The following is a 15,161-nucleotide window of genomic DNA, read 5'->3' on the forward strand; positions in this document are numbered from 1 at the left end:
CGCTGAAAGACGCCCTAGTAAGAACGGGATATGACGCTCGACTCATCGATCGACAGTTCCGACGGGCCACAGCAAAAAATCGCATAGACCTCCTCAGGAGACTAACACGGGACGCAACCAACAGTACCCTTTGTCGTCCAGTACTTCCCCGGAGCGGAGAAACTACGCCATGTTCTCCGCAGCCTTCAACATGTCATCAATGAGGACAAACACCTCGCTATGGCCATCCCCACACCTCCACTACTCGCCTTTAAACAGCCACCCAACCTCAAACAGACCATCGTTCGCAGCAAATTACCTAGCTTTCAAGAGAACAGCGTCCACGACGCCACACAACCCTGCCACGGTAACCTCTGCAAGACATGCCAGATCATCGACACAGATACCACCATCACACGAGAGGACACCACCCACCAGGTGCATGGTTCATACTCCTGTGACTCGGCCAACGTTGTCTACCTCATACGTTGCAGGAAAGGATGCCCCAGAGCATGGTACATTGGCGAGACCATGCAGACGCTGCGACAACGGATGAACGGACACCGCGCAACAATCGCCAAACAGGAGGGTTCCCTCCCAGTCGGGGAACACTTCAGCAGTCATGGACATTCATCCACCGACCTTCGGGTAAGCGTACTCCAAGGCGGCCTTCGAGACACACGACAACGCAAAATCGTCGAGCAGAAATTGATAGCCAAGTTCCGCACCCATGAGGACGGCCTCAACCGGGATCTTGGGTTCATGTCACGCTACACGTTACCCCACCAGCGAACAAATGTTATCTGTTTTTAATATAATGGGTCATTTGCTGGCTCTCTCTGCCTTCCGGATGTTTCTGCCTCTCTCTGTTTTTCTTCTCTGTTTTTTTTCCCTGTTTGTTTTTTTGTTGAATGTGTATTCGGGGGTTCTGCAGGTGACACCTCTCTGTCTGAACACGGTGATTGCCTTGGCAACGGGCAGTTGCAGGGGCAGTCTGTAAACACCATGTATTGTTCTATATGTATAAATGCGTAGGCTTCAAGGAGATCCTGAACATTTACCTGAGGAAGGAGGAAGTCTCCGAAAGCTTGTGAATTTAAAATAAAATTGCTGGACTATAACTTGGTGTTGTAAAATTGTTTACAAACATAAATGTGAGTTGGTGCTGATTAATATTTTAAAAGTCTTTCATGCAGTATGGACTTTCTGCAAGGATCACACTTGCTTTCTGTCACATTTTAGACATCGCACTTCAGATGTCATAATTTAATGTTTCTTTTGGATCACTGTGAACTAAGTCACGGGAGATCTATTATTATAAAATAATAATTTTGCCCTAACCCCTCCACCCCATGGTCAATTTGCTCTCTTGCCTACATAACAACAGATATTCCACTTCAAAGAGACAGTTCCAGTTTTGTCTTCTGTTTATAAGGCCCTATGAAACTCTAGGTGTGCCACTGCCTCTAACACACTCTAGGTACATGTTACCCTATGTATAAAACATTCCATTATTACAGTATTTGTAGCAAAATATTGAGGTAATAAAATCTAATTAGAAAATAAACAAGTTATCTATCATCTTAATGCAACTCTATCTAGTTCAGGATCTGGAAAAGCTTTTACCACAATGAAAACACTGCATCAACAACTTGCATTTATATAGCGCCTTTAACGTAGTAAAATATGCCAAGGCATTTCACAGGAACATTATCAAACAAAATTTGACACCGAACCACATAAGGAGATATTTGGACAGATGCCCAAAAGCTTGGCCAAAGAAGAGGTAGGTTTCAAAGAGCATCTTAAAGGAGGTGGAGAGGCGGACTGATTTAGGAAGGGAATTCCAGAGCTCCGGGCCTAGGCTGCTGAAGGCATAACCACCAATGGTGGAGTGATGAAAATCGGGGATGCACAAGAGGCCAGAATTGGAGGAGCGCAGAGATCTCGGAGCGTTGTAGGGCTGGAGGAGGTCACAGAGCTAGGGAGGAAGAGGCCATGGAGAGATCTGAAAACAAGGATGAAAATTTTTAAATCGCGGCATTGCCAGACCGAGAGCCAATGTAGGGGTGATGGGAGAACGGGACTTGGTCTGAGTTAGGATATGGGCAGCAGAGTTTTAGATGAGCTTAAGTTTACGGAGGGTGGAAGGTGGGAGGCCAGCCAGGAGAGCATTGGAATAATCGAGTCTAGAGGTAACAAAGGCACGGATGATGGTTTCAGTAGTAGATGAGCTGAGGCAGGGGTGGAGACGGGTGATGTTACAGAGGTGGAAGTAGGCGGTCATCAGTCACAGACATCAACATTGCATCTTTAATGTTTTATTTATTCAGTTCAGCAAAGTCAAATTAAGAATCTTAACAGAACTTTCATGTTTGTATTGCAGCGGCAATATTTAAATACAATGTATTTTTGTGAACATAATGCTTCAGTAATTTTTGGAGAGTAGTTGGTTTTCCAGCAAACTTGATCTGTTCTGGAAGACCTATATAAGCGCAGTTTGCACATCATAAGCTAGCTGATAACAATTTAAAACATTTCTCTTTAATCTGAATAAATTTTAATATATTTTATTTGCACTTTCATTCTTTTTTCATACATGAGGACATTATGAATGTTTTAAAAAGCGTGCTACAGACCAAAAAAGGAATTATTATCTTCTAGGGCTTGTGAGTTTTAAGTATTTTAAAGAACTTCATTAAAATACCATACACAAGAATTTAAAGCAAACATGTTAACCAGTTAGCTAAATATAGAGAGTAATTTCAACCTCAATATATTTTCATCTCAAAAGTATGCTGATATTTTGGCTGTTTCTATTTAAGTCACAGTGTTATACTGCACTGTCATCCTTATAGTCACTACATTGAGATTAAAGTAGCATTAAAAAATAGAGTTTTAAAGCTGAAACCTAAACTTTATTGTTGCCTTCCCATCCTCAAATCCTACAGTCTTTGAACATTATCCTTTTGGTTATTGTGCCTCCAAGTATTTTATTATTTATCCATTAAATGTGTAGTAGGTGACTGCGACACTGAAAGCCAGTTATTCCTTAGATCTATAAACGCTTGGTGGACATACATATAGAGCGGAGAAGGTAGTCTAATTAATAGGTAACTGTAAAATATTATTTTTATCCTAAAAAATGACTTTGGAAGGTAATTTTCATGTATCCCACGGTTACCCACTGAGATTCAATTTTAACAGACAAAACTCTAGAACCTATGTTTTTAAACTGGGGTCCATTGACCATAGGTCAGTGAGGGGATCCCAAGGAGTCTGTGAGACCATCAGATTTCTGATTGGGGCGGGCATTTCATATGCAGCGAGCAGTTTCTGGAGCGTTCTTTATTTTTATGGCATTTTTCTGTGTTTGTTAACTTCCCCATTCATTTTGTTGTTTTTCTTTGGGTAGTTGGCAATCTATTTTGGATGTTAGAGGTCCCTGGGAATGTGTCAATATTCACAGGAGCTCTCCCACACAGAGAAGTTTGAAAATCATTGCTCGAGAACATTCCTCTCCATACATTTCTTATGGCGTTTTACTTCATGTACGATATTCATGTTTATGTCATTATAAAATGTACTTGATTAATTACATATTAAACTCAAAATCCTTTAAAAAAATATTGTTTTACAATTTCTATTATTCTACATTCAAGAGAAACAGAGTTCTGGACAATGCATTTAGGTTACTTGCTCTGATTGTTGTGCAATAGTATAATATAATGACAAGGTGACATCATTTATGGCTAGTTTGTGACCAAAAGTTAACAAATTACTGGCTTTATAACTGTTTATTAAATAGAGTGGACTAAATCATTCAACATAGTAAAATATCAAAAAGTACTATCCAGTGTAGCCCTGCATATATTTCTAGTTTGAAGAAACACATATACCATGGAAACAGCAATGCAAAGCTTCAAGGAAACACTAATGACCGGCAGAAGAATTTGGTATGCCAACTTAACTCAACTGAAAATAAAATTTGGTTTATTAGGAATACTGAACATCTATGATAAAACAACCAGTTTCTGATCATTGATAAATACAAATGCCACAACAAAGTGAAAAACAAAGTTTTATAGTTAGACTTAAATCCACATTTTCCATCCTCCCAGTGTAGTATATTTTTATTTCTGCATGTTTCATTATAATTTCTGCAGATGTATCCATTTATTTCATGGACAGCTCACTATATATCAAACTGTAATGCCAGTCAGAAATGGAAGTTTACTTTGACATGTGGTAATGATTTAATCTAATTTGTTTCTTCCACCCGGTCTGCTTATCTGAAAACAACGCCAAAGTTCTTTGTAATGCTGCTTCATTCTGTGAAACAAAGAAAAGTAAGACAATCACTTTAAATGCCACTTTATCCATTATATTACATGCATCAGTATATTAAAATGTTATTGTATGAGAATTTTAATCAAAAGCATTTTTTCTTTACTTGCTTAATTCACACAAAGGTGTGTACGTACCTTAGTGTGAAAGCAAAATGGTAGCCAAAACAGCAGGAAGAAATTATTTCAGCAGTTTTTTTTAAAGCCATACTGAAACAAAGTTCAATCATACAATTTTGCGGTACTAGCTGGTTAGCATTTTATACAGTTTAAGCTATTGAATAAAATTTTGAGCCAATGGTGGTGTTTGATATGAGGTTTATTGCATTGCACTGGGTCCACAGCAGGATATTTGATGCTTTCTTCGGACATTGTGGCTGGATTCAGTGGGGTAGATCTTGACTTGGTACAATAGTGTAAAATGGGTGATAGCGACTTGGCAGCCCATTTTACAACTCTCCTGATTTTTAATTTGATTGAAGTCAATGGAAATAAAAATCAGGAGAGATGTAAAACAGGCTGCTGACTCGCTATCACCCGTTTTACACTATCACACAAAGTCAAGATTTATCCCAGTCAGTCAGACCTGAACCATGATGAATGACTGTTAAGGTGCTGGTCAATGAGGAGTTGACAATGGGAAAAACTGGGCAATGTGACATCAATAATGTCTTCAGTAAGACCTACAAATTTACCATTGAAAGTAAGAGGGAGAAAAATATATCTCTTATAATCATATCTGAGACAAAGAATGAAGGATTTATATAACATAAAAAACTGGAAATAAGAGGTTTTGGGGAGGGAAGACTGAGCAAAGTTACTTGTATCTTTAAGCAGAGTGGTAGGTATTACAAATAATATATCTGAGGCCAATATCTTTCAGCATCAGGGTACAATATTATTATGTCAAATCAATCATGGGATATATTGTTTTATCACAGTGATGAGCAAACTGCTGTTGTGCATAGGAAGCAATGGCACCTCGGTAACCATCGAAAACCACACTCCAGTTGTCAGAGTACTCGTGAGCAACACCACGGGAGATCTTATATAATTAAAGTTTTACAGTTTCCTGTTATCTTCAAAATATTTTCAAAAATCCTTCTGCCAACTGGAATGAAGATGCAAATAAATTGTAGGCCTCTTTGCCGTGCTTAACATTGAATGAGCTGGACTATTAGATTTCTCTTAATGAAGCAAGTCCCCTCCCCCTGCCCCAGCCATGGATTTCCTGAATTTAATTATAGGCCCTGATATTACCAGGGAGATGGGTTGGCAGCGGAGGGTCGACTGGGCGCATGGGTAACCCGCCCAGTAAAATCAGTGGGTTCCCCACGTGATCGCGAGTAAATTGAAGCCACTTACCTTGGCTTCCAGGTCTCCCGTTGGAAACCTGCGCAGCGGGCGGATTGCGCACCCGCATCACAGGCTGTCAGCTGGAGGAACCCTATTTAAAGGGGCTATTCTCCAATGCTGCTCCTGCAGCAAACAGCCAAAATTACAGCATGGAGCAGCCCAGGGGAAAGACCGCTCCCAGGTTTAATGATGCCTCACTCCAGGTCTTATTGGATGGGGTGAGGAGGAGGAGGGAGATCTTCTACCTGGCGGATGGAGGAAGTGGCCTGCCTCTGCCACCAAGAAGGCCTGGCTTGAGGTGGCAGAGGAGGTCAGCAGCACCAGCAACATAACCCGCACCTGGATACAGTGCAGGAAGTGCTTCAATGACGTAACTAGGTCGGCCAAAGTGAGCACACTTACTTATTCTCCTACACTCCGTCTTCCACATCACCGCCCCCACCCCACAACTCCTTCTGCACTGGCGAGGCTGGTGATGTTGCTTGTCCTCAGATGAAGTGATGAATGCAGCAATGGCGCCCCCCCCATCCTGATGGTGTGAGCTTGAGGGGATCAGCAAAGTAGGTAAATGTGTTTGCATAGCAGAGTTTAGGGTATAAATTAATAATTTTGAGTGGAAAGACAAAGGTGTTGCAGCCAAAACTTTGTCTGAAGTGACGGAGTGCCCTGCTGCAATAAATGAGGTTCTCCCCCCACCTGTCAATAAATCCTTTGCATCTCCCATTGGCTGCTGACCAACAGGGAGTGTTTCCCACAGCAGGGGAAACACGCTGAGGATCCATGAAAAGTGCACCCCTGCCAAAATCTCCTGTCAATGAGGTCTGTCAAGGACCTCAACTAGGTAAGTAAGTATTTAAATTGTCATCCCACCGGCTTTAATTGCCGGTGGGAGTCCCGCATTCGGGAAGTGGGCGGGTTGGAGCTGGGCTCCGGACCCGCTCCGGGTTGCCCCGATTTTATGAGCCCCCCCCCCCGCCTCCAACGCACCCGCTCGGCCATCCTAAAATCGACTCCATAGTCTCAGAATTCAATCATTAGCCAACATTAACATTTGAACCTTTTACCTCATACATAGACAGGCACTCTTATACACTCCCAAGCTGCTCTTATAAAAAAGAATAAAGATTTTGAAATGCCTGAAATTACCTCTAACTATCAAATTGGTTGAGCAGACAGCTCTTCCAACTAAATTCTCTGCGATGGCCATGTATTCTCCAGTGTCCTTTGGGCCTGCGCAAAAAATGCAAAGGGAGCAAACCCCACAGACATTTGTTGACCAGAAGTTTGCATCGTCCATGATATCTACATTATTTTTGAACCAGGACACTTTAGGTGGAGGGAATCCTCTAACAGCACAGCTCATGGTAATGTCAGATCCAGTGGGTGCAATGTGAGTCTTTAACTTCACAGTGAATTCAGGGGCTCTCATATTGTCCAGAGCCTTGTAGTTTGGCAATTTTAAAGTAAATGGATCTGTAAAAAGAAACAGGATAATAAATTAATTACTATCAAAAGCAATTCCTTGCACTTTTTCAGACCTGTGACGTCACAATGTTTGAACCATATCAAAATAGAACCCGTTTCTTTCAAGTTTAGCTATTTCTACAGGGTAAGTGTTGCTAGTTCTCATGGAACAGCACAAAGCCGCAACTCACAGCTGGAAAAGTGTTAGAACCAATCTGCTGTAATTCAAAGGACATCTTGTGTCCGTCAGTCGTAGCATAACATCGACAATGTGCCTAGATAATGCAAAGGCTGGAGGCCTCTATCCTGCAGGGCAAAGCATAGTGGCTGGAGGCCATTATTGGGAACCAAATATCTGAACATTTTAATGGAATATGTGAATACTATTGCCAAATTGTAATGCTTTTGCACAGTATAATACACTTGCTGCACATCTGCGAAGGTTAGTGGGATGAAAACAAGATGTGTTCTGGTTTTAGAAGCCTGGCTGTGAGCCTTGCCATGGTTTACCCATTTTAGCAGTAACTGATGAGGTACTAATTGATTTAGTCTTCCAGTTGGTAAGTTTCTTCAAAAGGATTTTGTTAGCCTTACTAGTAGAAATCTGGCCAACGAGGACTTGCCTGCAATAATGCTTATTTTGTGCCACTATTTAGCCAAGTAAAGGCAAAGGATGTTGACCCAGTTACAGACAGCTGACACAGCATTTTGAAGGACTTATTTATTGATCTATTGATTTATTTGTTAGAACCAAAAAAAATTGCTTTGTTTTGTAAAGCTAACTCTTGAGTTTTAAAATCAGAAATAAAAAGTAAACCTGAATGCAAGTTTAAAAAATTTTGTGCATCGTTTTCTTGTCTATTTTGCATTGATTAGTCCGGGCCTACTTGTAATGATTTATTTAAACATTCAAACCATGAGATTTTTACATTTCCAATGAGGGAGAATGAAATATGCAGTTGAGCAGGCACCAGGGTGTTTTAACAGTCGGCTGTAGTGCCCCTGAGCCGAGTGCCCCTCACCTGATTAGGTGCCGGTGAGCACAGCCCAACTTGGCGATAACCCCTGCTGAGTTCAAATGAATAGAATTGTCACAACAGCAATGAATGTGAATGAACACTAAATAATCAGAATTTCTGAAATTTGACACAAAGTTTTAGCAGGACCAAGCAAGTAACAGCAGATTTAAGTTAAGCTATGTTGGACAGAAAGGAGAGTTTTAATGTTTACAGCAAAGTTTAGATTCATACCCAAGAATGGAAGGTATTCACTTTAATATTAAAACTGAACTAACCCACTAGGGTTTAGCATCAGGAACTAGGAACTAGATTCATTCTTAGTGGAGATGATCACAAAGCACAAAACTCCTGTCAGACCTGTTGTTAATTAAGCAGCCTGACTTCGAGTCCACTGGGACCAAACTGTGGGAAATAGAAAAGTCACAACAGAGCTTTGGAGAGGGATAGATGCAGTTCAGAGGTTGGGCTTTAGATACATTGTTAATTAAATACACCGAGTAATTTGATACTGCTCTTCACCTCTTCCATATGAGATCTATTTAATTTTATTTTTGAATAAAGTATGGAAATAGGTTTTTAAGCGCTTTATCAAGTGCACAACAATTTGGTTAAAAAAAGTGCATGAAATTTTGAGGACCTGAAATTTAAAGGTGGATTTTTTATTTTAAGTGTTCTTAGTTAGCAATAATTTAAAATGGCCACAAAAATTGCTTACCTCTTTGCTTTGAAATGCACCATGGCTCTAGTGTATCAGAAGGTTCACTATACCCCATATCATTTTTTGCCAGAACCCTGAAGTAGTATTTACATCCTGGAACAATATTTATGACTGTGAATTTGTTGTTAACGATGTTATCTCCCACTGTATACCACGTCCGTCTGCTCGAATCTCTTTTCATGACAACATAATGCAAATGATCATCTAGAGGTTCATCTCTGGAGGGTTCCCAATAGACTGTCACTGTGTTAGGGACATTTTCATTCAGAGTTACTGGACCTGGAGGTTTAGGAATGGCTGCAAAATAATGGATGCCAAGAGTGTTACAGAAAGCGTAAAAAATATTTGAGACTTTTAATCAATTTTACAATAAAAATTAGAAGGTTCAAGAAAATTACTATCCAATGACATTCTGCAACACAAATTACAAATCATTCAGGCTCACTTGTAACTCTAGGCCTCACAGTTCACTAGCACAAGAAGGGACAGCCAAGCAAAGCTGCTTCCCCAGTGTTATAATTTAATTATGTGTTATGCCTCAATGTATTTTTTAATTCAGATGATATTGTGCAATGTTGTTTCAAATTAGGACTACATATCATTCCTCACTATAGCTTCAGCACATACCTGCAACTTAATTAGCAGTTTAATACAATAAACTTCATTTTCTAATAATCAATATCATCCCTTTCCATTCATTTTCATAATTAGCCTCCTTAAGATTAATTCTAATTTGATATAAGATGATCTTAAGAAATCTGACAAAAAATACCATCAAAAAAGAAAGTGTAGGAATAATTTTCTGTCAATATATGTTGACAGCGTACTTTGAAAATAGCTTAAGATAGCATTGCAGATCTTCTTCCAGCCTTACAGCAAACCTATACCATTACAATGTCTCCCTAATCAGGAAGCTGGCTATTTTCTTCTTGAAAATTTCCACAACTTCTACATTCACAGCATATTCCATCATTATGAATCAGAACAGCAAGTATTCGATCATCACAATATAATGTAAATAATCAACTATACATAAATTTAACTGCCATCATTACCAAAAACAGATTATCTGGTCATTTGTTCAATTGTTTATTTTTGAAACCTTGCTGTGTGCAAATTAGCTGTCAAGTTTGCCTACAAAACTGTGAAGTGCTTTGAGATTTCTTGAGAATGGGATAAGACATTGTTAGCCTTGGCTTAATGATAGCATCTCACCACTGAGTCAGAGGTTGTGGGTTCAAGCCTCACTCCAGAGACTTGAGCGCATAACTTAGGCCAATACTTCAGTGCAGTTCTGAAGGAGTGCTGTACTGTTAGAGTGACATCTTTCAGATGAGATGTTAAAGGATGGATGTAATAGATCTCAGAGCACCATTCGAAGAAGAGTAGAGGGTGTTCTTCTGGCTGACATTTATCCTTCAAGCAAAATCACTAAAAAAAACATTATCCCATTGCTGTTTTTGAGACCTTGCTGAGTGTAAATTGGCTGCCACATTTCCCTACTTTACAACAGTGAATACACTTTAAAAGTACTCGTTGCTGTGAAGCACTTTGTAACATCCTGAGATTGTAAAAGGCGCTCTAGAATTGCAAGTTATTTCTTTTCTTGATATAATTACAAGTTATTTCATTTTCATATGTAAATTTAAGATTCAAAGTGCACTTAATTACCTGTAGCTCTTATCTCAAAGCTAGATGATTCTTGTCCAAAATGATTTTTCAGTGTTACAGTATAAATTCCAGAGTCAGATCTCTGGGAAATTGGAATAAAAAGCTGAGTGCCATCATTAGTGCTGGTTACTGTAGCTTGCTTTGACAGAGGTAATCCATCTTTTAGCCAAATCACTTCAGGAGGAGGTGATGCCTAGAAATGTACACAGAAAAAGCCCAAGCTTTAAACTTGTAAGTTATATTACAAATACAAAAACAGATAAAGCAATTATGAGTTCCTCACTTCAAATGGCATTCGTACACGAATTGAATTTCCTTCTTCGACGATCATAAAACTTTTTACAGATCCATCCAATATAAACTTGGGGGACACTGAAATGTAAGAAAAATAAAAGCATAACTTCCTAGACAACAGAGGTAGGTATAAAACTGTAGAATTTGAAAGACATCATTGGTGTAACTCTACAACAATAGGCAGCCAGGGATGAATTACAAATATGTCGGTGGCCTTTGTTGGCTTTGATTCTTTTTGTACATGACTGGATTAGTTAAGAGTAAGACCAAAATAGAATCCTATACACATCTATTTTCCTGGCCAACATTCATCCCTCAGCCAAACCAGATAAAACAGATTATCTGATCATTTATCACATTGCTGTTTGTGGGACATTACTGTGCATGAATTGCACTGCCACATTTGTCTACATAACAACAGTGACTACACTTAAAAAGTACTTAATTGGCTGGTATGTCTGAGGATATGCAAGGTGCTGGGAAAGAAACACTGTTTGATTTAGTTATAGGAAATGAAATGGGGCAAATAACTAAAGTGAGAGTAGGAGAACAATTGGGAAACAGTGACTCCAACATAATTAGGTTCAATGTAAAAATTGAAAAGGATAATTAAGAGTCAACAATTAAGATGCTGGACTGAAAAAAGGAAAAGTTTCAGCAAGATAAGAAGGGATCTGGTGCAAATTAATAGGCCAGAAAAGTTAGCAAAAGGATCAATGGATCTGCAGTTGGAAATCTTCAAAAATAAAATGGATAGAGTACAAAATAAATATATTCCAACAGGCAGAAAGGGGGCGCATCAAAGAATAACATTCCATGGATAAGTTGAGAAATTAAAAGTAAGCAACCTTAAATGGGAGGCATATGATAAAATCAAGGCTAACAATAGTTTAGATAATCAGGAGAAATATAGAAAGAGTAATAGGGTGGTAAAAAGGAAGATTAGAAGGGCTAAAAGGGAATATGCAACAATTCTTACAGATAAATACTAAAGGAAATAATAAGTGCTTTTATAAGCTTATTATTAGTTAAAGTGGAGGTAGAACAACTTAGGGATGAAGGAGGGAGTCTAATTATGGAGATATTAAATAAATATTTTGCATTTGTTATTTACTAATGATGGTGGAAGTGAAAATGTAGACGAGGATATTGAACAATTGTTAGAGATAAATTATTTGGTTCTGAAAAAAATTAGCAGAACTCAGGGAAGATAATTCACCAGGCTCTGATGGCATACACCCTAGACTTCTGAAAGAAATCAGATTGGGAATAGCAGAAGCTTTGGCTGCACATAGATATACAGCTATGGGAAGAGAGCTGGGCAATGGGATTAATTTTGGATTAGCCTAGTAAAAGAACCAGCAGAGATATGATGGGCCGAATAACTCCCTTCTGTGCTATAAACTTCTATAGTTCTGTGGCCAGGTACTTCTGTTCACCCTGAGATGACCTGCTGACCTAGGCCGCTCTTCTGATCCTTAGGTCTTTTGCATAGGTGAGGCAGGTTCTGCCGAGGAGTCATGCCGAACTGGAACCAGAAAGTTACAGCGGACGGCCTCTGGGGCTTGCCACAAGGAGAGGAATAGGCTGTCTCCAAGCTGCCTAAGATGCTGAGTGTTTATTTGGAGAAAACTTTGATTGCTGCTCCTGGGGGCTGTGCAGGGCAATGCTCGGAGAGCGGCTGCACAGGGCCCAGTCCAAAGAAAAGACTAAGTCTTCCTCCACTGACAGTTAAATGTTAGATGCCACAGCCCCTGCATCCAACCTTCAATAAGAACACACTCAATTTAAATGAATTTGCATGTGACCCAGCCACATATGGGAGAGCACATTTCCATCCCCATCTGCCCCAGCTCAACCGGAAAACCAATGGAATGGGACTGGAAAGCCTGGGTCACTAAACCATTTATATAAACAAAAAAATAATAATTTGGGAGGTTAACTGGCAGAGTGAGTTACTTTTTCTCCAGGATCTGTGTTTTAATGTAACTCAGATAAGAAAAAAGTCTCTGTCTGATGAATTTGACCAGTATCGGTCTGCTTCCAGGTGTCCATAGGTCCACAGCACTAACTTGACCACAGTTTAGTCCTAATTGGCCACGGTAATGGCTTGTTAAAATTGCATTTGACTTGTGTCCTATATGATCTGATTATACATGATATTGTCACCGTACATATAGACGAGAAACATTCTAATCTGCATTTTCCTGTCTTACCTTAGCATACAGAACATATTCATCTGAAGAATGATTCTATTAATCCTTCCTTTATATTCAGGGCCAATGAACCATTACAGTGTCTGATTCACCTTTCCTGAGTCTACAGATAAAACAATAAGGTTAAACCATAAATATAATTACCAGGTGGTGGCATGGCAAGGACATAATTGTCTAATTCTATGGGCTCCCCCATTCCACCATCATTGACAGCTCTCACACGTAGAAAATGCATTTCCATTTTTTTTAAGCCTTTCACAGTATATGAAGTCAATCCCACAGCAGCAGTATTGCATCTAGTCCAAGATGTACTTTCAGAAGATTTCATTTCAACTATGTACCCTTTAGCAACATCGTTGCCCTGGGATGTTGGTGGAGTCCATGCTAGAGTTATCGTTGAGTAGGTGGAATTTGTTACTCTGAGATCTTTGATAGTTCCAGGTGGCTCTGCAAGCAGAAGGTAGCGTAGAATTACCAAGACACATCTCTACCACAGTTTGAGGATGACTTAAAAATAATTTCTGAAGTCAAAATTCTTTTCAAATACAATATGCTTCCTTTGTCACGTTACATTTCTGAAAATTATACAATGATTCTCAAAATGGTTGCTAATGTACAAGGTTAATTGCTTTACTTTTAAATGTTGAGTAATTTTTAGTCATTGGAACTGCAAAGCCACAAGGTGCTTGTGTCTTTTTTGGCAAGAGATATATTTATAAAAATGTGGCTTGAACAATCCAAGCCCTGGAAGCACTATTAGAGGTTGGATTCTCAAAGCATTGAGTCTCTGCCCTCAGTTATGCTATCATGAGGAGGTACTGCATGGAGGCGCAGAATTTTCCCTCAAGAACGAAGGGATCAATAGGAAGGAGAGTAATACAATGCAGTTTTTATACACCTATTGGCTGCTGAGAGTGTGATTCTGCCAGAAAGCTGAGAGTAGGGCATCTCACTGACCACACTCTTGAACTTGAATGGTGCAACGCACAGACGTGGAAGGGGAGAGGTTAATAACTATCTTACAAAAAACTTTAAATAATCATCCATCTGTCTGCTATGTGTAACAACATTTTTATAAAGCTGTTTAAGATTTCACTACATCCAACAAACACCCCTCATCTCTGGTAGGTTATAATAATGACAAGGTGGCATCACCACAAAATTTTCTCCAATCTTTTTGAGCTTAAAAGAAACTATAAACATTTTGAATAAAATTAATTTGATCAGTAGAGAACAGGTGCAATTTTTATAAGAATATACTAAGCCTTGGGCCTCTCCATCAGCGAGGAATGAAAAATGGCTTCCCTCATAAAACTACCAACATTTACATGTTTTGTCACTAATATCTGATTAGCTTCACTCGTAGGGATGATTACAAATTTCACTTCTTGGTAAGTTATAGTCTTTATTATTTTTTCATTATTGTTCAATATAATTTTCCTTTACTTCTTTCATTGTTGCAAACTATTGTTATGAGTTATTATCCTTATCTGTAATGTACACTGAGAGTACATACTTATGGGCTCCCGAGCAAACACTGCTTCTGTTTCACAGCTGGGCTCTCCTAGACCAGAGGAGTTCACTGCAATCACTCGGAACTCATACTCCAGCCCTTCGATAACATCAGTGACCGTCCACTTCTTATCTAAGTAAAATGGGTTCAATCATTTTAGAAATCACAGCAACTTCTTAAGACACCTTCTTTCCCTACTTTCAGTTAACGTTTAGCTCAACAAATAAACTGGATGTACTATTAAAACGGATGTTGATTCTTAATTTGTAACGTCTCAGACTCTAAACATTCAGATAAGTGTTCGTTTTTTTTTATTCGTTCATGGGATGTGGGCGCCAGCATTCGTTGCCCATCTCTAATTGCCCTTGAGAAGGTGGTGGTGAGCAGCCTTCTTGAACCGCTGCAGTCCGTGTGGTGAAGGTTCTTCCACAATGCTGACAGTGCTGTATTTGTCTGTATGCCAGCATCTACAGCATGAATGGAACTCTGTGAACATTGTGTATTTAAATGAACCAATCTTTATTAGGTTCTACCATTGCAGCAATCATAAGAAATGGAATTTCTAAACACAGGCATGGTTATACA

At 39.3% G+C, this 15,161-nt stretch overlaps 1 protein-coding gene across 2 annotated transcripts in view; it reads right to left on the reverse strand.

The window, feature by feature from the left end:
- Positions 1-2,284: 2,284 nt before the first annotated feature.
- Positions 2,285-15,161, reverse strand: part of igfn1.1 (immunoglobulin like and fibronectin type III domain containing 1, tandem duplicate 1) — a 58,960-nt gene continuing 46,083 nt past the window's right edge. For both annotated transcript variants that reach the window (XM_068007410.1, XM_068007409.1), the window contains exons 18-24: positions 14,580-14,708; positions 13,208-13,510; positions 10,837-10,925; positions 10,554-10,746; positions 8,880-9,179; positions 6,828-7,154; positions 2,285-4,311 (exon numbers count right to left, since the gene is read on the reverse strand). In XM_068007410.1, the coding sequence (XP_067863511.1) occupies positions 4,307-4,311; positions 6,828-7,154; positions 8,880-9,179; positions 10,554-10,746; positions 10,837-10,925; positions 13,208-13,510; positions 14,580-14,708 (1,346 nt within the window). In that variant the 3' untranslated portion in view covers positions 2,285-4,306. The remainder of the gene's footprint in view (positions 4,312-6,827; positions 7,155-8,879; positions 9,180-10,553; positions 10,747-10,836; positions 10,926-13,207; positions 13,511-14,579; positions 14,709-15,161) is intronic.

This window comes from Heptranchias perlo, chromosome 27, assembly GCF_035084215.1.
Source record: "Heptranchias perlo isolate sHepPer1 chromosome 27, sHepPer1.hap1, whole genome shotgun sequence".
Classification (NCBI taxonomy): Eukaryota; Metazoa; Chordata; class Chondrichthyes; order Hexanchiformes; family Hexanchidae; genus Heptranchias; species Heptranchias perlo.